General features: G+C 40.7%; 3 protein-coding genes across 4 annotated transcripts; 1 reads left to right on the top strand and 2 right to left on the bottom strand.

Moving 5' to 3' along the window:
- Nucleotides 1-1,031: 1,031 nt before the first annotated feature.
- Nucleotides 1,032-23,946, bottom strand: LOC120723137 (endothelial zinc finger protein induced by tumor necrosis factor alpha-like). 2 transcript variants are annotated; one of them, XM_040014492.1, is made up of 4 exons: nucleotides 23,942-23,946; nucleotides 10,245-10,249; nucleotides 4,123-4,265; nucleotides 1,032-2,893 (listed from the first exon to the last, which is right to left on the bottom strand). In XM_040014492.1, the coding sequence occupies exons 3-4, from the start codon at nucleotides 4,241-4,243 to the stop codon at nucleotides 1,743-1,745; spliced, it is 1,272 nt and encodes a 423-aa protein (XP_039870426.1). In that variant the 5' UTR covers nucleotides 4,244-4,265; nucleotides 10,245-10,249; nucleotides 23,942-23,946; the 3' UTR covers nucleotides 1,032-1,742. The 2 variants fall into 2 exon arrangements, with proteins under 2 accessions (XP_039870426.1, XP_039870423.1); XM_040014489.1 differs by lacking the exons at nucleotides 10,245-10,249; nucleotides 23,942-23,946 and adding an exon at nucleotides 5,128-5,135.
- Nucleotides 9,580-12,116, top strand: LOC120723134 (histone-lysine N-methyltransferase SETMAR-like). The gene is made up of 2 exons (XM_040014485.1): nucleotides 9,580-9,796; nucleotides 10,183-12,116. Exons 1-2 carry the CDS (start codon nucleotides 9,613-9,615, stop codon nucleotides 11,388-11,390), a joined length of 1,392 nt encoding a protein of 463 aa, XP_039870419.1. The 5' UTR covers nucleotides 9,580-9,612; the 3' UTR covers nucleotides 11,391-12,116.
- Nucleotides 19,866-23,935, bottom strand: LOC120723133 (zinc finger protein OZF-like). The gene is made up of 2 exons (XM_040014484.1): nucleotides 23,679-23,935; nucleotides 19,866-21,622 (listed from the first exon to the last, which is right to left on the bottom strand). Exons 1-2 carry the CDS (start codon nucleotides 23,797-23,799, stop codon nucleotides 20,316-20,318), a joined length of 1,428 nt encoding a protein of 475 aa, XP_039870418.1. The 5' UTR covers nucleotides 23,800-23,935; the 3' UTR covers nucleotides 19,866-20,315.
- Nucleotides 23,947-25,202: the final 1,256 nt, after the last annotated feature.

Genomic DNA, 25,202 nt, shown 5'->3' with positions numbered 1-25,202 from the left:
CATCCAAAAACAGAGAAAGAAAAACAGTGTATATGCTGTTCTTTACATAAAATATCTCATTTGAAAATCTGAGAAACTCTTACTTCACCGTTTGCCTCTGTAAAGGTAACGGTCCTTATTTCTCCATTCACCATGTACACACACAGTGGCTGGAAACAACACCTTTTCTGTCACTTCCTTTTATTTCTGGTTTTATTTACCAAAAGATTTCACAACAGTACAAAATAGACACATCTATATTTATGATATTTATCCTCATTGTTTTCAGAAAGGCACTTTCTGATATACAGCACATTGGTAGCTACAGTTTGGTGGACTAAGAGGACGTCTGTTTAACTTAGGAATTGTTCAAAATCAATATTTTACTGGGTAGGCCTTGCAAATTCCATGCATCTATTTTTTTGTCCCTTTACCCATGTCAGGGTCATGGGGGTAGCAGCCTTAGCAGTGATGCTCAGACCTCCTCCAGTTCATCTGGGGGACACCGAGGTGTTCCCAAGCCAGCTGAGAGAGTCCCTCAGCTGGCATCCTCCGGTGGGATGTGCCTGAAGCGCTCACCCAGGAGGCATCCCAGTCAGATGGTGAACCACCTCACTGGCTCCTCGCAGAAATTATTTCCTTTTCTGGATACATTTTTTTTTCATTGTACTTATTTTCATTGAAAATAAATACTGCCATTCATGAGAAAAGAAGATAAATTGCTTTCATTTACATATCTTAATGGCTCCTCAGCAAAGATTTCCTCCACACAGTGAAATTAAATTTCCAAATTAATTTCAGTCAGATGTTATTTTTAATCAGTTGCATTCCACTCAAGCTTCAAATACAATGAAGCTGATAAAAGCAAGGTATGTGCTTGACTTTGACAATTAAATATCAAATATTGTACCTGAGCACATTTGACCTCCACAGCCCAGCTTGGTTGACTAAACACAAACCCAACCAACCCAAGGAGGGGCATACTCACTGAGAGCACATCCTGAGCACTCTGAAGTACTTTTCAGTGTAAAAACAGACACACAAAGACTTGTTTTTTCTTTCTTAATTCCTTATTTATTGCACGCAGGCAAGTAAAAGACTTAAAATATATATATATAAAATAAATCAATGTAAGACAATTAATTGTTGCATTCAGTGTTTCTTCATATTTCAACAAATTCAACTGAGAAGGATTTTCATCCAAGTATTAAAAACAATGCTTAGAATTACATTTATGTTAAGTTGTCCAGTTTTGAGCCTCTGAAAATAGGGCACAAGTATAAAATGGTGATGATTCCTGAACGTTTTTTTGTAAAACCTCTTGAATTAAAGGCGAAAGTCAACCTCCAATCGCATATCGATTGATTTAAAATCCACTGTGCTGGAGTACAAAGACATCTTCTACTATCCAAATATTTATGGACACAGCTGTACATGACTCCGGACGGTACAAAGGGCTTTCATTTACTTTTGTAAAGCAAATCTCTGATTTATACATGTACTTTCTCATGAAAGCAACATTAACAGAAGCTTGATTCAGATTTACTGCCAAAACACTTTTTAAACAACACTCCATTAACTGCAGTTTCTGCAAAGCAACTTCTTAAAAGCTGACTTGACAATTCAATACATTTGTAGGACTCATCAAAATCAGATTGAAGGCATTTAAAAAAATTAAAATATTTAAAAACTCTGTGTGGTCCTTACCAAGGCACTTGGGTAATGTATCCTTCACAATGAACCCTGAAATAATGCAGCTTCTATCACTTGTGAAGCGTCATGTGAGCCTTAAATCGTGTCTTTCGATTGAAGGTTTTTCCACAAACATCACAGCCAAACGGTCTCTCTCCTGTGTGGATCGTAACGTGACTCTTCAGATACTCCTGCCGGTAGAACCGTTTTCCACAAAAATCGCACCCGAACGGTTTTTCTCCGGTGTGCCGTCTGGTGTGCTCATCAAAATGCTTCTTCTGGCTGAAGCTGCTGGCACAGAAGTTACACTGATAAGGTTTCTCTCCAGTGTGGATTCTGATGTGTGCCTTGAGATGAGTCTGTTGGCTAAATTGCTTTCCACAAAACTTACACCCAAACGGTTTTTCCCCTGTGTGAGTTCTCATGTGTGTCCTCAGAACACCCTGCTGTCTATACTTTTTACCGCAGACGTCGCAGCTGAATGGTTTCTCCCCCGTGTGCACTCTCAGGTGACTCCGCAAGTTCCCCTCCTGTGCAAACCTCTCACCACAGACGTCACAACCAAAGGGTCTTTCTCCCGTGTGGGTCCTCGTGTGTGTTTTAACGTGCATTTTGCGACTGAACTTTTTACCACAAATATCACAGCTGAACGGCTTCTTCTGTGGGTAGAGTCTTATGTAAGGCTGCTGCGTAAACCTTTCAGTGTTAACACTGTTAGGAAAGTGAGGCACAGGCGTCTCCTTCTGATCTCCATCGCTGGTTTTTGTTTCAGGTCCAGGAGAGGATAAAGGTTCCTGCCAATCATCATCACTGATGTCAGTTTCAGAAGAATCAGAAGCGTTTCCATTTGCTTTCAGCTCCTCACAAATCTTCAGATTTGGGTTTCCAGCTGGTTCTGCTCCTGGATAGTCCTCTCCATCAGTTTCTGCTTTTATCCGATTAGTCTCTCTGTTGTAGTCATGTTGGTTCTGGTGGAGATCTGAAGTCTGAGTTTTCTCATCATCATCATTTTCAGTCTTCACAGTGGCAACAGCGAATGAGAACCTGGTGTTATCAGCTTCCTCCGACCCGTTAAGCTGCTCTCCCCCCACACTGGTCAGGAGTTCTTCCTGTTCCTCCTTTATTTGGAGGATCTCCTGGTGCTGATGGTCCACACCGAAGCTCCAGTCAAAGGGAATTTCTTCTTTAATCACCAAAACCTTCTGGACATCAGGGGGCAATACTGAAACACACAGACATGGACAGTTGTGTAATTAACTGAACTATTTTAAAGGAAACTAACTTTTTGCTCCTCAATTTAAAAGGACATTCTTTTTTTTTCTCTGCTACTCCTTTATTTCCCGAAGGGTCTCCACAGTGGAGTTTGCAGTTTATCTGGGTTTGGTAAAAGTACTAAGAGCACACTAGTTGGTGCTCTAAGGTTTGTCTCCTTCCAGCCTCAAGATGGGGATCTTTCACATGACAGCCAAACCACTACATCATGAAGCCATGGGTGCATGAGACACACATGGTGGAAATTAAGCTATTAAGAAACATGCAGTTTTACAAATACTGGAATAAATATTAGAGGCAGTGGATGCTGCTTATAACCAAAAGTATAAATGTTTCAAAAATGTATTTCGGGAAAGTAAGAGAGAACATCATCATAAGCAAACTGATAACAGTATTGCAGTTTTCCTATTAAGAAGTAATAATTAGGCTGGAAGCATGTGGTTAGCTGTCGTGGTATGACTTACGTTTCTACAGCTCAACAAGTAAATATTTAGAGCTAATCCTTCCGTCAGCCAAGATGTTAAAATCAAATCAAAAACATAACACACAGCTACGTTTAGCTTTGGGCTAAAATATCACATCTGTAAAGGTAAATCATGGTTTGGGGTAAAGCTATTAATTGTGTTTTGTTTTGTTCTCAGATTTAAAACGTCCACATAAATAGACATAGAATTGGAGCTGCATGTAGAGATGTTGAAAAAAGTCAGCTTATGGGATACAGGGTTTGTCTCTGCAGTGGGATGTGGTTTGTGGCTCAGCTGCAGAGGAGGGATGGAGCAGTGGGTTCAGGGGACAGAGCCAGGGAAGGCTGGCTGGCACAGCTGTTATCCATCACACTAACCACGCCTACCCCAGTTCAGCATTATTATTTAAGTAATTAAAGCACAAACGCTGCCTTGAACTACACTTGTGTGCACCCTTTAAACAGTCCGGGTGCAACACCGAACCCTCCCACTGACTTTCGCTCTTTTTAATCCGTAAATGTCATTAATAACTATTAACAACAACTATCATTACCAAAGTCGCTTGATTGCATTTGTGAACGTCTTCAGGTTAAGACATAAAAGGAAGCTCCGTTCCTACGTGAACAGTTCATCGACCCCCTAAAACGAGCTACCAGCCGCTAAGCAGCCGTTTCCTGTCCGATAAACTCTCCACGTTAAATCTGATTATTCTCACCAGCAGTTTGGTTTACACCTTCTTTGTCCTGTTGAAGGACTGCGTGGAATTTCATTTCCGGGTTTTTCTCAGAAAGAAGACTTTCGTGGTTCTGTTGTTGAAGATATTCCACTGTGTTCATGGTGCCCGCTGCGCATTTGAGCCTTTTTTCCAAAAGAAACTTGGAACGAGCGACGCATGCGCAGATTATCTCGCAGTTCAGTCCGTGCAGTCACGCCTCTGTTCGTTAATTAATCCACTGGCTTCCCTTCATTGGCTTCCTGTTAAATCCAGAATTCAAAATCCTGCTCCTCACATACAAGCAATGTTCCCTCTAAGTCCCCTCTAGTTAGTGTGTAGTGTAGTCAATAGTTTTATTGTGTGCGTCAGAACAATGAGGCGACTGCTGAGTGTTACAGGTGTTACAGCAGTGATACATCTGCTGCTGTCAGGCCTGCAGGTATCAGGCTGTTGTTCTCCTTCATCTCATAGTGGACAGAAATTATTGTTTGGAGCGGCACAAATAATTTGTGTGGCATCAGATTTGATGCAGAACAGCTGATTGTTCTGTAAATAGTTTGAAATGTTTATTAAAAAAAACGCCTTGGCTGCATTTTTAGGTAAACAGCTGCAAAAAATGTTGTTGTTTGCATAACTCAGTTATTTTTTTGAAGAAGTAACTATAAAATTAATTGCCCAACATTGGTCATTATTTACTGTATTTTGCAGACAGAGAGTTACAGACTCTCTCCCAGACCACAGACTCATAATATAAGTCAGAGTTTTATATAAAAAAAAAAAAAAGAAGAAAGAAAGAAAGTTGTGTTTTCAAAATTGGAGTTCAAGTTATTTTTCCTTCCAATAGTGTTAACATGCTACACAAGTCATGAACAAGGTTTTTTTTTTTTAAATTTTCATTGTAAGTGGGCTAAAGCAGTTAATTAAAAGTAGTCTAACATAAATGCTGTAATTTGATTATTTTAATAAACCATGTAACTTGGATGGATTCGATGCTGGCGTGACCACAGTGCACACGTCTGCTGTTGCTCACAGTGGTCCAAGGGACGCTCAGGGAGTTTGTGTGTTCGCTCAGACACGTGAAAAATTAGCTGGCTTATCTTAATGACCTTGTAGTACCATATCACCCCATCAGAGGACTTCACTCTCACACTGCAGGTTTACTTGTTGTTCCTAGAGTATTTAAAAGTAGAATGAGAGGCAGAGCCTTCAGTTTTCAAACTCCATCTCTTCCCATCTCAAACACAGAAAACATGCAAGTTTACACGAAGTCTTACAGACTCGTGACGCACATACACGCCATTTCTGTGTTTCAGAAATGTTCTGAGAGGTGTCAGTGGCTTAAGTTCATCTGGACTCGACTATTTCAACAGTCTTTCTTCAGGTGTGAGTCTGTCACTGTTCACTCAACTATAGATGGTTCAAAAAACACAGTTATTATCTGGAACATGGAAGCAAGACCACATATCTCCTGCACTGGCTGCCAATCAGCTTCAGAAATTATTTTACTGATTCTTTTAAGGGTTGCACAGTTTAGCACCTTCTTACCTGTCTGACCTTTTCACTAGATCACCAAGGTCTGCAGATGCTGTGCATTAAAATACTGTGACTGCTGACTTTAACTAATTTAATGTATGTACATGTAAATCTTCTGTGTTTGTGGTGTGTAAAGATTGTAAACAGTGGTGCGTAAAATGTACTTGATTGATATACATTAAAATGATACCACATTTTCCTTAATGATTAAATAAACCCATTTCAGCTACTCAGATTTGTTGCTTCCCGTTGACTGAGGGTGAAGGATCATTGTTGAGTGTGTGAAACAAACTGCCTTTCACATCAGGACAACATTGGACACTTTTAAAATCTTCCTAAATGTCTTTTACTCGTCTAACTGTGGACGGTTTGGTTAACGGGTGCTGTTTCTTTTAATGTGCTTGAAAGTAAACTTGACTTGGCAACAAAGGAAAACCAGCAGCTGAGGTCAGGACCCAAAACTCCATCTGCACCTGAATGTAGAAACACATCAGAGCACAACAACTGGACCATTATGGCCTGATAAACTTTCACTCATGTGCCTTTAATGTCTCCCACTGCTGTTGGGTGCGTCAGAATTTAACACAAAGGCAAAATGAGTGAATCAACGACTCTCAACGATCCAATCAGATGATTAACTGCCGCCCTGCACCAGCTGTAGAGCCTTTGAGATCTGAGTTGAAGGGCTTCAGAAACTCAAGTCCAGTTGCCTCATTTCAGCACAGTGTAGACCCAAATTCTCAAAATTATTTAACAGATTAATTCAATTATGTTTTTAGAAGCTCTAATCAGCACATGTCAAGTCAAGTCAAGTTTATTTATAAAGCACATTTAAAAACAACCAAGGCTAACCAAAGTGCTGCACAATAAAATACAAATATAAAATACAATAAAACACAAGTACATAAAACACCTCACTGATAAAACAATAAATTAAAACAATAAGTTAAACCTTGCTAAAAGCCAATGAGAAGAGGTGAGTTTTAAAAGCAGTTTTAAAAGTTCCTAGGCTTGTGGAGAATCTGATGTGAGGAGGTAAACTGTTCCACAGTCTGGGTGCAGCCACAGCAAAAGCCCTCTCTCCCCTAGTCTTTAATCTGTACCTGGGAACATCTAAAAGCATCAGGTCTGCTGACCTCAAAGATCTCCTGGGGCGGTAAATGCTAAGAAGCTCTGCCAGGTAAGGAGGTGCAGTACCGTTAAGAACCTTAAAAACCAGCAGTAAAATTTTAAAATCAATCCTAAAAGCAACTGGGAGCCAGTGGAGAGAGCAGAGGACCGGAGTGATGTGGTCTCTCTTTTTGGAACCGGTCAGCATGCGAGCAGCAGCGTTCTGCACCAGTTGGAGGCGATGCAGACAGGAACGATCTAAACCAGCATAAAGGGAGTTACAGTAGTCCAGCCGTGAAGTAATAAAAGCATGGACCACCCTTTCTAGATCGTTCCTGCACAGGTAGGACTTGACTTTAGCTAAAATCCGTAGATGATAAAAAAGATCCCTTGACTACGGAGCTGATTTGTTTATCAAATTTAAAAGTAATGTCAAAAGTAACACCGAGGCTCTTAATGGAGGAACCCCTAACTTTGGAAGTTAGGGGTCCCATAAAATCAAAGGAAAGGTTGGGGTCTTTAGGAAGCCCAAACACAATGACTTCAGTTTTACTTTCATTTAGATGTAGGAAGTTAAGAGCCATCCAAGTCTTAATGTCAGACAAACAGGAGAATAACGGCTGCAAAGAGTCCTTACAGTCTAACCTCAGAGGGAGGTGGATCTGAATGTCATCAGCAAAGGTGTAGAAGGACACATTATGTTTGCGCAGCACATCGCCCAGAGGGAGCAAATACAGAGTAAACAGCAGGGGGCCTAGAATGTATAACAGTATGTTGTGATCGACAGTGTCAAAGGCTGCTGTCAGGTCTAAGGTTACTAGGACAGCAGCACAACCAGAGTCTACAGTTAAAAGCAAATTAAAAACTCTCAATAAGGCGGTTTCAGCGCTGTGATGAGCTGAAACCGCCATCAGGAGAGGTTAAAAACCTGAGAAGTCACCAGAAGGTCTGCAGATGCTGTGCATTAAAATACTGCAAATCTTCTGTGTATTTGTGGTGTGTAAAGATTGTAAACAGTGGTGCGTAAAATGTACTTGATTGATATACATTAAAATGACACCACATTTTCCTTAATGATTAAATAAACCCATTTCAGCTACTCAGATTTGTTGCTTCCTGTTGACTGAGGGTGAAGGATCATTTGTTGAGTGTGTGAAACAAACTGCCTTTCACATCAGGACAACATTGGACACTTTTAAAATCTTCCTAAATGTCTTTTACTCGTCTAACTGTGGACGGTTTGGTTAACGGGTGCTGTTTCTTTTAATGTGCTTGAAAGTAAACTTGACTTGGCAACAAAGGAAAACCAGCAGCTGAGGTCAGGACCCAAAACTCCATCTGCACCTGAATGTAGAAACACATCAGAGCACAACAACTGGACCATTATGGCCTGATAAACTTTCACTCATGTGCCTTTAATGTCTCCCACTGCTGTTGGGTGCGTCAGAATTTAACACAAAGGCAAAATGAGGGAATCAACGACTCTCAACGATCCAATCAGATGATTAACTGCCGCCCTGCACCAGCTGTAGAGCCTTTGAGATCTGAGTTGAAGGGCTTCAGAAACTCAAGTCCAGTTGCCTCATTTCAGCACAGTGTAGACCCAAATTCTCAAAATTATTTAACAGATTAATTCAATTATGTTTTTAGAAGCTCTAATCAGCACATGTGACATCAGGCACCACAAGAGGTTGGCGGTTTTTAAGGTTGACCTGTCGATCAACAGACGATGGTGAGTTTTCATTCATTCTGTTGTCTAAAACAACTTCCTGCTCACATTAACACGTAGCTGAGGAAATGAAATATTGCTTTTGTGTAAATGATTTAATCACATTAGTACTTGGACTAGTTATAGTGGACAGGAAATATTTATATTCAATGTGATGTCCAGTTACGTTCAACTCCCTGCAGATTTGGAAACTAGGACACTGATACAAATGGATTCAACAGCATCTTTAGCAGAAGAACCTTTGTTCCAGTGATTACATTAACATTTAAGTGTTCACCTTCAGTTCACGGCTGTGGTGTGAAAGACGAGTGAAAGAAGTAACGACAGTTATGCTGGAGTAACTGTTATTGTTCCAGGAAGCTGGACCTTGCCCCTCTCATCAGATACCTGCAGGGCATCCCAGACGACTCGGAGCATTTCACACCTTGACCGAACAAACCCAAATGGGTGAATGGGTGGGTCAACGACTCTCTGAGGCATCAGGAGAAGTTAAAAACCTGAGAAGTCACCAGAAGTCAGTCTGAACCGCAGGACGAGAGGAAAGATGTCTTCAACCATGGGTAAGTCCTGGCTGCCTGCTTTTTAACACTTAGATGTTCGCTAAACTTAAGTCATTCTTATTACAAATGTACAAAGTGATTCTTTTAATTCTATCACTGCTTTCATCATCATCTATTCCTGACCTAACCTTTCTTCCAAAAAACGTACCAAGTTCAGAAATAACCTTAACATTTATATTGTTCTGAAGGCTTCTTTTTAAAACAAAGTAGAAACATTTTATTTTTAATAGTTGCTGAGATGAAGTGATGCAAAACCATCAGCATACACGTGATCTTGTCCTGTATCTTGGTGTTTACCAAAGAAACATCATGCAGGCGGCTTTGCTAATGACAGAAACGTCCAGTTTGAAGCTCCAGTCAGTGTACGAAACGATAACTAACGGCGAGAACTCATTTTCCTAATGAGTAAAGAAACTTTGATTGTGTTTCAGGGCCACACAGAAGAATGTAATTTTGTTTCTCATTGCATTGTTGCTCATACATTTGTGATGCTTGTACCTTTCAGATATTCAGCAGCTGTTACCAATCAAAGAAGAACCAGATGACTGGAGCCCTGATATGGAGCAGCAAGTCTCACAGCTCCTCAGCATAAAGAAGGAAGAGGAGGAGGAAGTTGACATCACTGATTTCCCGCTCGCTGCTGCTGCGGTGAAGAGTGAAAATGAAGAGAAAGTGCACTCACTGTTTCATCATGTTAAAAATGAATACAAGGACGAGGAGGAGACTCAGACCTGCAGCTCAGGTAACAAACAAATTCAATTGAACTATGAAACTGCACCAACAGTTTTTCTCTGTGAGGAATCAGGTTTTATATTTTGTCTGCTTCTGTTGTGGCTTTGTTAGTTTCACTTCAGTAATGTTATTAAAATATGGAGGGTATTTTTAGGGCGAGATTTAAGAACAAGTGATGAAATCCATTGAATACAGTCACCTCACTAATTTGATTTGTTTTATTTTAGTTTCTCTTCGTTTTAACTTAGTTGGCTGTGATTCGATTGGATGATGTAACTCTGTGAGATGGGCTTTAGGTTAGAGCCCATTCTGCAGGATACTGGAAACCAGTGTCCCCATACACCCAGCATTTTGGCTTTTTTAAAATATGCTCATCCATCTGTGTGTACCTTGCAGGTGTCCATCATCTGTTTGATATTAAAGAAGAGGTTTCCCATGAACGGAGCCCGATTGAAGACTCGGACTTCTTCCAGGAACGCTGCATTGGCCAGGATGGACTGCAGGAGGATGACACACGTGCAACAGCTCCCAGAACCTTTCCGATGCCAATATTCAGTGTTGCGTCCCGCAATGCATTGCAACGCCTCAAATTTGAACAGAGAGAAAAAATCAAATTCTGCGTGAAAACCAAGATCTCTGTGAAGAAAACCTTCCAAATGCTTCAGGAAGTTTACGGCAGCAAAGCAATGAGCCGATCAAGATGCAAGGATTGGTATTTGCGTTTCAAAAATGGCAGAACATCCGTCGATGATGAAATCAGGTCAGGGCGACCCAGCACGAGCACAACTCCCAAGCACATCCGAGAAATCGATCAACTTGTGCGCCAGGATTTCCGGATCTCTCTGAGGGAGATTTCTGCCATTCTCAACGTGTCATTCGGAACGGTCCAGGCGATCCTGACGTCCACTTTGAACCTGCACCAAGTGGCTAACAAGCTTGTGCCCAGGCTACTGACTCCCGAGCTGAAGCAGTATCGTTTACGAGCCTGCGAGGATCTCTGTCAACAGACGCGAGATGACCCAACGTTCATGTCCCGGATCATAACTGGCGATGAAAGCTGGGTGTACGGCTGCAAGCCTGGAAAAGCAAGGAGGGTGAATCCGACAAGGAGCCAGTTCAAGGTCAAGCTCATCGTCTTCTTTGACATTCACGGGGTGGTGCATCGGGAAGTTGTTCCCGACGGTCAGGCGGTTGATGCTCCGTTCTACCTCAGCGTTATGACGCGTCTCAGGAAGAACATCGAGGCCAAACGACCTGAACTGTGGCAGAAAGGCGACTGGCTGCTCCATCACGACGACACACCCGCCCACGACGCACTGAAAGAGTGCCATTATTTCTGCTACACCGACACAAATCTCATTCTTCACCCACAGCACTCACCAGATTTGGCCCCCTGCGACTTCTTCCTCTTCCCCAAAATCAACGCCAAGTTGAGGGGACATTTCTTTGACACGGTGGAAGAGCTCCAGCATGCGTCACTGATAGTACTGGATTCACTGGGAGAAGAGGACTTCCACAGAGCTTTCAGAGCGTGGCAGCAGCGCTGGGTGTGGTGTGCTGCTGTGCAAGGCAACCGCTTTGCAGCTGATGGTGGCCAGATTTGAATTGAATACATATTTTTGTATATTTGTTTCATATTTTTTGTATTTTTATTCTTTTTTTTTTGCATTAGCATGCATTTTTACTGATGTTTGATCTTGTTACATATAACTTTTTTATTGTTTAAGTAGAGTGAAAATGGTAGGTGGTACATTGCCGTTGTAAATATGTCAGCATGTGCATATTTACAATTGGATCACTTTATAAAATGTAAATAACAACAGAACAACAACAAAAAAGAGAAGGATGGGTCTTATTGTCATGATCAGAGCGACCCAATATTAATTCTCCAGATCCTCTGAATCTTTTGATGATAGGTGGTGTTGATGTTTAGATTGGCAAAGTCTTCAGTTTTACATTGATAGTTATTCTGAAACTGTTCCACAACTTTTAGATGTTTCTTGTTGTTTTTTGCAGACTGGTGAACCTTTACTTGAGAAATGTTTTTTTTTTATTCCAGTCATGTTGTTGACCTGTTGCTGTAATTAGTCATGAAAAACTTCCTCCAGCTGTTTATTTTTAGTCCCTCTCGCAGCCTTTTTGAGATGTGCTGCTGCCATAAAAGCCAAACTGAGCGAATGTTTTTCATCTCAGGTCAAACATTTGATGTATTTTGTTGGGTTCTTTTGTGAATAAAAATATGGATTTGTGAGATTTGGAAGTCACTGCATTCAGTCTTTATTTTACACAGCATAGTTTTAGTTTGTAGTTTGCTGGGCTCTGGGAACGTAATAGAATATAATAGAGGCACAGAGACCAGAAACTACCGCTGACCACGAAACACTGACGATGCAGGAAGAATAAAGAGAGGATAACTTACAAAACTGAACGATTAAACACAAAGCAAAACTCAGTATTCCCAGGGATCCACAGCATACTGGAATTTAAATGGGAACAAATAAACATGAGCCTAAAAATACAATAAACAGAAAAGTGTAAACCTTGAACACTGGAGACGCAGGAAAAACCCCAAAGAAGCTCAAATTCAAACATATAACCAAAAATGTCTAAACTCCAGAGCACAGTGAAACCCAGAGACCTGGTTTGCACCGACTAGCAGACATTTTTTCCCATCATTCTCCACTGCTGACTCAGTGTCTGTCCTCCACATGCCCAAGACAACATCCACACATCATTCTTTAATTTGGCATGAAGCAGCTCACAGGCCTCGCAAACAGCCTTCTCAGGATTTCATGAGAACTTGTTTGCCAGTCTGGCAGCTCCAGTAACCAAACCAAGGAAACTCCTGTTCAGTCAGTGAGCGCTGTCTCTGATCCGTGTCTGCACACTGATGGTTACTGTACGACATCCTCACAGGGCACTCTCCTGCTTTATGAAATATCAGAAGGTCAAAGTATGACAGGCTTGATGTACTGCGCTTCCATATCGGTAATGAAGGCCTCAGTCATACAGGCCTAGAGGTCGGTTGCTGACAATTTAGCAACCAGGTGCTTGGAAAAATGAGTATTCCACAACAAGCTGGCAAGTGGTTGCTGGCGATTGCTGTTAAGCTAAAGCCCCTTCACGCAGGCTTGGAGACCAGTCAGTCGCCGCTGAACAACTACTCACCACTAGAGAAAAGTGTGTATTCTGTGAGTGATCAGCAAATAGTTACTGGAAGTTTCAGGCAGTCTCTAGAGTGACATCCATTGTAAAGAGATATGCAGAAAACCTCCTTACATTTCTTTGGTCGCTAGCAGAGGGCTGCAGTAACCAGACGTTTGCATGGAAAACACCAACTTATCTGCAAAAACTCAAAAACGACTCAACACACAGCAGTGAATCTTTAACACAAACTGGAAATGGAGACAATCCACCTTCAATTTTAAAGCTGGCAATCTAATTATGCATAATGAAGACTAGTTTAAAATGTCTCTGTGAAACTCAGACTAAGACGAGTCTTAGTTTGGAGCAAATAAATGAACCCATCTCAGATTACAGCAGACCTAAAGTCAGATAAGCTACAAACAAGCTGTTATAAAAAATGTTATTAACCTTCACGCTGTGATAAAAAGGCAATAAAAGGTAAATGTGCACGTGAACTCCAGACAAACAGCATCAGGGGGAAAGAATAAACAAAGGAAGTGAACACACAGAGAGCAAACACAAGGAGCTAAACTTCAAAATAAAACAGGAAGCAAACAGAAATGGAGACCAGGAATAATCTCACATAAGTACAAATAAACACAAACACATGAGAACAAAGGAAAAACTACAAAAACACAAAGGAGCAGAAAAACTAACAACAGCCAAAGACGATTATAAAAACCAAGACAATTAACATCTACTGTTCAAAGCAAGCAAAGCCTTTAAGTAATCTACACCATTTATTACTTTTCCTCGGTTTTCTGGCATCACGCCTGAAGTCGAGGTTCGAATGAACTTAAAACACCTGAGTTTCGTAATGTGTTCTCAGCTTGTTATAATTCTAGATAAAGGGGAGTAGCAATTTTAATACATAAAAATATTAATTTCACAGTACTCGATACAGTTATAGATCCAGAGGGCAGATTCTTAATCATTAAACTATCTATACTTGATAAAACGCTATGTATTGTAAGTGTTTCACTGTTTGCAATTTTTATTGAACCACTAGCAGCAGCAATTAGACAGAATTCAGTAATCAAGGGCATAAAATGCAAGAACGTGGAACATAAAATCAGCCTTTATGCGGATGATGTGCTACTTTTTCTCCAAAACTCACAAACCAATATCTCTGGGGTGATTGAATTGATAAACTCTTTTTTCAAGAATATCAGATTATTCAATTAACTGGTCAAAATCTACAGTCCTCCCGATTAATTGCTCTAAATATAAAATATTTAGGTATTAATGTTTCTCCCAAGCTTGCAGATCTAACTAAATTAAACCATATCCCACTTTTAAAGAAGGTAGAAGGTGATCTGGCTAGATGGAAATGTTTACCCATGGGAAGGGTTGCCACTATAAAAATGATGGTCTTACCAAAAATAAATTATTTATTCTCAATGATCCCAACTAAACCGCCACAAGATTGGTTCAGATCTCTAGATTCATGTATGTCCAAATTCCTTTGGAAAAATAAACCTCCTCGTATAAGCTTAAAAATACTACAAAAGACCAAGGATAAAGGAGGACTAGAACTGCCTAACTTTCAGCACTACTTCTTAGCCAACAGGCTTCAGTTTATCTCAGGATGGCTAAAACACACCCTCTTAGATGAGCCCTGGCTAGATGTAGAACAAGCACTTTGCAATAATCTAGAGATCTCAGACCTACCATTTATCAGCTCAAACATCCAACGACATGAATGCTTCAAAAGCATCAACATCAGCTCTTCTCTGACAGCATGGTGGGAGTTTCTGAAGTTGACGGCGTCTTCATTAATCCCATGCAAACGTACACCTATCTGGAACAACCCTGACATACTACAAAACAATAATATGATAAACTTTCCAGATTGGAGTGGTAAAGGAATCAAATACTTAGAACATATATTAGAAGGAACAGAATTTATTTCATTTGACGGACTAGTTACACAATATGGGATCAACAAGAAAAGATTTTTAGAATATCAACAAATTAAATTCATAGTAAAAAAGAAATTTAAACCGGGTCAAGTTGAACTACAAACACCACCAAGTGTGGTTCAGTTTCTTACTCTTAAAACCCCCAAATTACTTTCCAAAATATACAGAATGCTTTCTGAAACAGATGAATCAATATCACTTCCTATTGCAAAATGGGAAGCGGATTTATCAGTTAACTTAGACCAAAACTTCTGGTCTCAGATTTGCTTAAAAACCTTTCATCTAATTAGAAATCCCAGTCTTCAATTAATTCAATACAAAATACTACATAGAGTGCACTATACAGGTCATCGGATGTTCAAGATGGGCTTTACGTCTACCAACAACTGCTCACACTGCCAAACCAACTCACCGGACAATTACAGTGGGGCAAAAAAGTATTTAGTCAGCCACCGATTGTGCAAGTTCCCCCACCTAAAATGATGACAGAGGTCAGTAATTTGCACCAGAGGTACACTTCAACTGTGAGAGACAGAATGTGAAAAAAAAATCCATGAATCCACATGGTAGGATTTGTAAAGAATTTATTCGTAAATTAGGGTGGAAAATAAGTATTTGGTCAATAACAAAAATACAACTCAATACTTTGTAACATAACCTTTGTTGGCAATAACAGAGGTCAAACGTTTACTATAGGTCTTTACCAGGTTTGCACACACAGTAGCTGGTATTTTGGCCCATTCCTCCATGCAGATCTTCTCGAGAGCAGTGATGTTTTGGGGCTGTCGCCGAGCAACACGGACTTTCAACTCCCGCCACAGATTTTCTATGGGGTTGAGGTCTGGAGACTGGCTAGGCCACTCCAGGACTTTCAAATGCTTCTTACGGAGCCACTCCTTTGTTGCCCGGGCGGTGTGTTTTGGATCATTGTCATGTTGGAAGACCCAGCCTCGTTTCATCTTCAAAGTTCTCACTGATGGAAGGAGGTTTTGGCTCAAAATCTCACGATACATGGCCCCATTCATTCTGTCCTTAACACGGATCAGTCGTCCTGTCCCCTTGGCAGAAAAACAGCCCCATAGCATGATGTTTCCACCCCCATGCTTCACAGTAGGTATGGTGTTCTTGGGATGCAACTCAGTATTCTTCTTCCTCCAAACACGACGAGTTGAGTTTATACCAAAAAGTTCTACTTTGGTTTCATCTGACCACATGACATTCTCCCAATCCTCTGCTGTATCATCCATGTGCTCTCTGGCAAACTTCAGACGGGCCTGGACATGCACTGGCTTCAGCAGCGGAACACGTCTGGCACTGCGGGATTTGATTCCCTGCCGTTGTAGTGTGTTACTGATGGTGACCTTTGTTACTTTGGTCCCAGCTCTCTGCAGGTCATTCACCAGGTCCCCCCGTGTGGTTCTGCGATCTTTGCTCACCGTTCTCATGATCATTTTGACCCCACGGGATGAGATCTTGCGTGGAGCCCCAGATCGAGGGAGATTATCAGTGGTCTTGTATGTCTTCCATTTTCTGATGATTGCTCCCACAGTTGATTTTTTCACACCAAGCTGCTTGCCTATTGTAGATTCACTCTTCCCAGTCTGGTGCAGGTCTACAATACTTTTCCTGGTGTCCTTCGAAAGCTCTTTGGTCTTGGCCATGGCGGAGTTTGGAGTCTGACTGTTTGAGGCTGTGGACAGGTGTCTTTTATACAGATGATGAGTTCAAACAGGTGCCATTCATACAGGTAACAAGTGGGGGACAGAAAAGCTTCTTACAGAAGACGTTACAGGTCTGTGAGAGCCAGAGATTTTCCTTGTTTGAGGTGACCAAATACTTATTTTCCACCCTGATTTACGAATAAATTCTTTACAAATCCTACCATGTGGATTCATGGATTTTTTTTTCACATTCTGTCTCTCACAGTTGAAGTGTACCTCTGGTGCAAATTACTGACCTCTGTCATCATTTTAAGTGGGGGAACTTGCACAATCGGTGGCTGACTAAATACTTTTTTGCCCCACTGTATATCCACGCTCTTTGGTTCTGTCCACCAGTTCAGAAGTTTTGGCGCGAGATATGTGAAGACTTATCGAAGTGTCTGAAATGTAACATTCCAACTTCCCCTTTAGTGTGTTTGTTGGGCAGCTTAGATAATGTCACTACAGAAAAGAATATAGCCCATATGGTTTTCACTGCCCTATGCATAGCCAAGAAAACAGTCCTCATGAACTGGAAAAATAAAAATAATCTTAATTCTAACCAATATAGAAATTATCTATTAGATTACATTAGTCTTGATATCAAGATATGTAGGCTGTTACATCTTGCAGGAGCTCTCCTCTCTTCAGGAACTCACTCTGCAGGAGGGGGAGATACAGGAGAGGTGGAGGAAGATCTCAGCCTGGGCGTCTATTGGGGTCACTTGCCCCTCCCTTCCTTCTCTCCCCATCTCCAGCTGCCTCCCTCTTCCCGCTCCACCACAATCACCCACACATGCAGGGCCTTGGGGTAAAGGTGTGTCACCAGGGTGCAGGGGAGGCATCCCCCCCCTCTGTCCCCTTCTGGCTGCCTGTCCCTCAATTTTATCCAACAACTTAGACATTCACATTACTCACACTCTCATTACACATACATATAGGATCTTGGGGGTGGGCACGCTACACGGAATCCAAAAGACCATCAGGGTGTACACCTCACCCCTGGCGTCGTTGCCCACCTCTTAATTTTAAATACACGTAGACATTGAGGGCTATCAGGAGGGGCTATGCGCTTACCTGCTGCTCTCTGGCAGGTAGCTCCATGCCCTCCTGGGTTTTAAATACACCTTAGAACACACATGCATCAACACTACATATGAGTAGGCGGAAGGAGGTTTGGAGTCTTCTCACACCCCCGTTCTCTGCAGCCTGTTGGGGCGGGGGGGCTAGGAGGAGGAGTCGGCTGTCCGATTGGGGTCTGGAATGTGGGGTCTCCAAGGTATGGAGGCCTATCTCCCCCCCCACTTGCCCTGCCAGTGGCAGACACCCTCAGACATCAGTGCATTGGTGGTTCTTTGGGTCCGGGGATGGGCGTCCAGGTACACACCGGCTCACTCCTTGGTGACGGGAATGTCACTGCAACTCCCCCTGGCTTCTGCTCCGCGGCTGCTGAGTGACCCCTCATCTGGGACTCTCCTCAGCTCTTTCTGGGACAGTGGCGCGGCTGCTCCTCTGTTGGTCTTCCTTGGTCTCTTGTGTTCTGGGGGCCTCTGGATGTCTGGAGTTTTGATCTCCTCCATACCTGCTTCATGCCCTGGAGGACGGGGCTGTGGCCCCCCCACACCCTCTAGCAGATCATTACATGAAGGAACCTTTTGAATACAAGCGCGTTCATGCTCACAGGTGCACACACGGGTGCTCACACACACAAACTACACCCTTTTTGGCTCCTACCTCAAAGCACACTGTGCGCTGTCGATCTTACGTGCTGCACAATAATGTTTAATATTTAGTATTTACTGTTATATTCCCATAGATCATCGTGATGTTGTTTGTTATGTTGCTCTTTTTTTTTTCTTCTTCTGCTTGTTTTCTCTTTGAAAACAAGCAGAAGAAATCCAGGTGATCCAGGTGATTGATATATGTATTTTTTTGTCTGCTTATTTTGTTGGTTTTTGTTTTTTGCCCTTTATCCCCGTCCCTCTTCCCCGCTGTTTTTCTTTCCCTCTTTCTTTCTCCCCTTTCTTTCCCCCAGTCAAATCTGTCCCATATTTAGCAAGTGAAAATAAAATAAAAATAAACAATAAAAGGTGAATCAAATAGACCAAGTAAAAAAAAAAAAAAAACAACATTTAATGTACACCAAAATCATATAAAAAGCACAAATATGCACACATGGCAATAAAAACACAACACTAACATTCTTATCCAGTGACGACGAGGAGAATCTGAAATAATTATACATTCATAACACATTTTTGAAGTAGTTCTAAAAAGTGTTTCTATATTGAATACAAAATCTGGTATTTAATATGGAAATGCGTAATAAAATAATACATTTTAATCATTTCCAAATGATAACATGTCCCACAGGACCCTGACTGCTGTTATGCATCATCCCACCATCCGTCAGTGGGTCCTGTGGTCACAGACACAGGTCCATTCCGCACATTATGACACATTACATAACATGACTGATGATTTTGGTTTTCACTGAGAATTGTTACATTTTCTTGTCAAGAAATTTCACATTATATATAGGGGTGGGTTTCAAAAATCAATTTTCCGATTCAAATCAATTTTAGGCAGAATCTCAGGTTAAAGCTCACAAAACTATTTCAACAACCGCCAAACAGCTAAAAAAGTAAATGTGAGCAGGTAAACGGATTCTGCACAAAGATGGATCGTTCACTCGATGGCATGTACACAGACACACCATCGAGGCTGAAATTCAAGTGTCACTCGCCAACCAAAATTCACTGAACCAGCAGCAAAAGAAGATCAAAACTACGCTTCACGTTTGATAAACATAGTCACGAATTCCCTCTTACTTTTGCTGTTTTGCTTCCACCATGATAAAAATCACACTTCCTGCACAGCTCTTTCTCTCTTAGTGTACTTCAAGAACAGCTTCCCATCTAAAATCTTTGTTTTCTGCATTATTTGCTTGCTTATTAAGCACCAGTCTACTGTTGTGTACAATGCTGCCAGGCGGTAAGGTTTTTTTTTTAAGGACCTCCGACATGACAGTCTAATTTCTGCTGTTCAGTACTGAAGACATTTAAACTTTTGCTAAATTGCAAAACGCTGTGTCTCTAATTAAACCTCTGTAACTTTGCTCTGCTTCAGTTCAGCAGCATCAGGTAATGTAGTAGTTGTTGATTCATGGTTTTCTTCAGTTTTTGATCCACTGCAGAATATTTTTAAGGTTATCTGCTATAAAAAGCCAGGCCAGGAAAATCTCCTTTGTGTTTTTCTGTTTCATCGTCAGTTACTTTGACACAAAGGCATCTGCTCTGAGGCTTACACCTCTGATGAAGTCTCACAAGCGTCAGTACTGATAAATGATCAGAATTATAATATTTCTGACACTCTGACTCAAAATTGAAGTGAATCGAATCGAGGATTGTAGAAATCATCGATACCCAGCTCCAATTGTATATATATGACTTAAGACTTAAGCAGTGTATTAACTTAACTGTTCACAAGAATATTGATTTTATATCATTCCCCTGAAGTCTCTGATTTAAGCAGGCAGGTAGTGCTCAATTGGTTGATTTTATATGAAAGAAGGATGAGATAACATGTCAAACACCACCTTTTCACCTAAGCCTGGGCTAACGAAGAAGCTCAATGTTATGATATCAGTTACTTTTACATATCTACACCCCGCCACCTCCAAACAGGAGTTTTGGTTTTCTCGAGCCAGCTAACCAGCCCCTCATAAAGAACTCTCCTCGGTGTGAACTTTCATGTGTTTCTTAAGAAGTACACTTTGGTTAAATTTCCGTTCACACTTATTGCAACCAAATGGTTTCTCTCCAGTGTGGATTCTCATATGTGTTTTGACGTTACACTGATGTCTAAATGTTTTACCACAAACATCACAACCGAATGGTTTCTCTCCTGTGTGAATTATTCCATGTTTACTAAGCGACTTCTTTTCATTAAATGTTTTACCACAAATATCACAGTGGAACGGTCTCTCTCCTGAGTGGACTATCATATGCCTCTTAAGCCCACATTGAGCTCTGTAGGTTTTTCCACAAAGCTGACAGCCAAACGGTTTCTCTCCTGTGTGGCACTTCATGTGTTGCCTGAGATCATCCTTTACATTAAATCTTTTATCACAAAGATCGCAATTAAATGATTTCTCTCCTTTGTGGCGTCTGGTGTGTCTTTTGAGACTGCACTGTTGTTTAAATCTTCTACCACAAATGTCACAACTAAAAGGCTTCTCTCCTGTGTGAACTCTCATGTGTCTTTTAAGATTAAAGCGATGTCTGAATCTGTGTCCACAGTCATTGCAGACGTATCGTTTCTCTGCTTTGCCTACGCTTGTCTTTGAATCTGCTTTCTGCTTCACCCTGGAGCATTTCTTATTAAGCAGATGGCTGGAAGGTGTTCTTCCTGAATGACTTGTCACGTGACTCTGAAGAGACTGCTTGGAGAGAAAGTCTTTACCGCACTCGGAGCAGCTGAAGGATGTTTTAGCAGGATTTGAATCCGACTCCTTCCGATTACTGTCTCTGTCTTTAGTTTTAGGTCGAAAGTTGGACAAAGGTTCCTCCCATTCATCATCATCATCAGTAGCATCATCATCACTGTTGTTACCATCAACACTGACTTCTGCCTCAAAAGCAGCTGAAGCTTGTTTATCAGTATTAGGCTCTGAATCTCTGCGTGGATCTGAGTTTGTGGTCGTTTCTGGTGCTCCACCTGTTTCTGTTTTTATGTGATTAGCTGAGCTGCTGATTGGAGGCTCATCCTCTTCCTCTTTTTTAACTTTTTTAAAACTTTGGCTTTGATGCAGCTCTGACAACTGAGGTTTCAAATCATCATCATCACCATCTTCACTCTTCACAGGAACGCCAGTGATGAGGAGCCCATTAGGTGGCTTTTCCTCCTGAGTGCTCCAGGTTTCCTCCTGCCCTTCTTTTATGTGGAGGTTTGGGTATTGCTGCTCCAGAGTTTGGATCCATTCAGGTGAAACTTCTTCTTTTTTAATAACCAACAGCTGTGGGATATCTGCAGGAAACAATGAAACATGTAGGTAAATTGTGTGATGTTTATATGAATTCTACATCAGCACAGAGCTGTCCCATTATCTAAAAAGAAAAAAGACAAAATAAGAAATATTAACATATTTTAAAATATGGAGAAAAGAGCCTTGTGATGCATTTACGGTGGTCCTACAGAAAAACGTGTTTATAGGCCTGATGTCACAGTTGTTGAAGGAAATACAGAAGTAGTACAGCATCTCTTTAATGATCAGTCCAGAATGCTCAGAATGAAAAACAATAAAATATGATTCATCAAAGTCAGGTGAGGCGTGCCCGACATGTTCTCTCAGGTGGAGACGCTGGAGTAGGCCCAGGACACGCTGGAGAGATTACATCTCTCGGCTCGCTTTGGAATGTCTTGGCGTTCCCAAGAATACATGTAGATGCATGGATAGGTATCAGACTGGCACTCAATATCACCAAATTTCCAAAGAAAAGGTGTTTGTGTGGTCTCGGAAAGGCTGGATTCTTGCAGCCCTAACTTATTGTGATTGTGTAGTTCTTCCTGTTATGTTTCATGTAAATGGGTTAGTGAGCTTCTCGCTATGATAGAAATTCAAGCTAGGCTATCAAAGAGCGATATCGTTGTTGTACTTTCTATACCAAGTGTGTGAATTCCTGATTTGTTATATATGAAAAAAACAATTGTCCCCTAACCTTATTGTGCAACCTTTGGCAAAAGCATCTTAGTCAGATTTGAGCCTGGACTTTGACCAGACCACTGCAGAGGCTCCGTTTTGTTTTGCTTCTTTGAGCCATTCGGAGATGGACGTACAATACTGATGTGTTTTGGATCACTGCACAAGTGCTCTTGAGCTTGAGTTTTATGCTAGATGTAAGGGAACTTGATTTAACAGGCAATAATCAGGCCTCAGTGTGGCCACTGAAATTGAACTCAGCTTTCCAAAAAATGTGATTAATCAGTTAATTCATGATTTTTTACACTTTTCACACAGGGCCAGGTAGGTTTGGATATTTTTTCCCTTGTTTTTGTACGTGTAAATGTGACAAATATACAAAAAAATAAAATAAAATAAAATAAGGGGCAAATGCTTTTTCCATAGCATACACTATGACAATGTAATTTGAGTGCATTTTATTTTGTTTTCTAACACTGTACAGTTTGCAGAGACGCCATTTACCATATGTAGACTGGGGTGTACCTGAGAAGGAATCCAGTAGAATCTTTGTGTCACCTCTCAAAGAACTGAAGTAATGATTGTGGAAAATTATATCATGAAATATCACATTTTACAGTTACCATGGACTGACACGTGCTAAACTTGAACATTAATCAATTTTTAAAAATTTAATTAAATTAAAAATTACAGAAACATATTAAGGATTTTCTGAAATTACAGTTCAAAAATAATATAACAATGTGGTAATTTAAACACAATAGACTGATTATTTGCTGGCTGTGCCTTTATTTTGTTTTTACAAAATAATTTTGTTTTTAATATATAGCAGTATTATATGGCAGTAACTGTGGATAAATGTGTGGACAACTTCAAATCCACTTCTCTTGCATATTTCCACAACCATATCCATAATCACATACTGTGTATGCTATGTTGTATATAGTGTATTATCTTACTTATTTTATATTTGTTCGTATTTTATTTGTATTTTTGATATTTTCCTTCTGCTATCTGTACCTGAGATGAGGTAACACAAAGATTTCCCCGCCGTGGGATCAATAAAGTCTTATCTCATCTTATCTTATCTTATCTTAATTTTGTGTGACCTTTTCTTCAGACAGCATTAAAATGTTTGATATTTTATTATGATGTGTAAAATTATTAATTATAATGTATTATATGTGTCTAAACCTGTACTGGTCTAAAGTAAAGTTATTTTTGTAAATAATATAAAAATGACTGCTTTCATTGTGTTTCTGCATCAGCAGCACCGTAATGTCGACAATAGAGGAGCAAGAAAATTTGACTTCGCCGATGAGGGTAATCGTTTGCCATAACGCGATGCAGCGATTAACCGCAATGAAATCTGATTATTCTTACCAGAGGTTTGGTTTACATTAGCGTCCTGCTCCGGCTGGACTCCGAGGGTTTTAATATCAGGTTTTTCTTCTAAATCCAGACTTTCTCCGCCCTGCTCCCGATAATAATCCACCTCCTTCATGCTGTCTTCGTTTGTCTCGTCTCCAGAATAAACTGCAGGTTCGTCTGAGAGAAGCTGGGCCTCGGCAGAACCGAACACCGCACAAACACATGCCGATTACATTCTTCTCCACGTGACTGTATTATCGGAGCCGGACACAAACAGAGCGCACGTTCTCATAAATTAGCACAGGCATCCGCACGGACACCTTTGATACCGAAATTTGTCCTGAAGCGAGGTTCTTTAAAAACCACTGTCACGTGACCAGTGACGTTTCACGTCATCAGCCCTTCACTGCGACTTTCTTCGGTTTGAAGCTTCTGTTAATAAACACTGTTTATTAAACAGTCCCAGAAATAGCTGATAAATCAAACGTAATCTTTTTTAAACACTGTTATAAGACTAGACAAGACTAAGAAAAGAAAAAAACAAGACGTTTGGGACCCCATCGTCAGCTGCGAAGCTGCAGCAGGTGTGTTTTTAAGTGAAACTTGTCTAAATCTGTTAAATACGTTTAAACTGGAAAGTGTTTGCGGAGTATTGTTGGTGTGTGGGTCTGCATATGTCGTGTCTTTTTACCATTTTATTACCGGCTATTTAATTCAGAGACGACACTGAAGACTCAACAACTTGTTAACTGAAGTTAACAACAAAAAATTAATTTCAGTGTATGACAATGATGTATTTATTAATTAGAAATTAAAAACGGACACGCAGTCTTTTCAGTAACTTTTATTGATGACCTGAGATTGAAACAGTAAGCCGCGTCAATGTTTAAGTTGTATTGCCTTCAGTTATCCACCAGATGTCGCTGTTATTAGTGACTTTTTTTTAAACCCCGCTTTAAACCACTGAATACATAAAAAAAATAATAATAATAATAAAGTAACAAAAATATGAAAAGGAAAAAAATGCAGTGCATGATCTTCACACCACAGGAAATGAATCTTTTCTTGCCGGGATGGCTTAATTTTATTTATATATGGATTGTCTGCAGGCTGTGCAAAACGCTGCAGCTATTCACATGTGACACCATTGCTACCTCAGGTACACTGGCTTCCTTCCCATTTTAAGATCCTGGTCTTGACATTTAGAGCCTTGCATGGACTGGCACCAGTCTACATCTCTGATCTGCTACAGCCCGATGTCCCTGGCAGGTCCCGGAGGTCATCCGATCAGGGGTTACTTGCTAAAAAAAAAGACTAAGATGAGAACTAAGGGTGATAAAGATTTTGCCACTGTGGCCCCTAGGTTGTGGAACTCTCTCTCCCAAACCTTGAGAACTGTGGACTCAGTAGTTGTTTTAAAAAACAACTCAAAACTCACCTTTTTAAAACTGCTTTTGATTAATTTTTGCCTGTTTTATATTGTCTGTTTTACCATTTATTATCTGATATCTTATGTGCAGTACTTTGTGACTCTGT

This window comes from Simochromis diagramma, unplaced genomic scaffold (assembly GCF_900408965.1).
Source record: "Simochromis diagramma unplaced genomic scaffold, fSimDia1.1 OVJJ01000669.1, whole genome shotgun sequence".
Classification (NCBI taxonomy): Eukaryota; Metazoa; Chordata; class Actinopteri; order Cichliformes; family Cichlidae; genus Simochromis; species Simochromis diagramma.
Note: the sequence above shows the minus strand (reverse complement) of the source record. Positions and strands in the feature narration are given on the sequence as shown.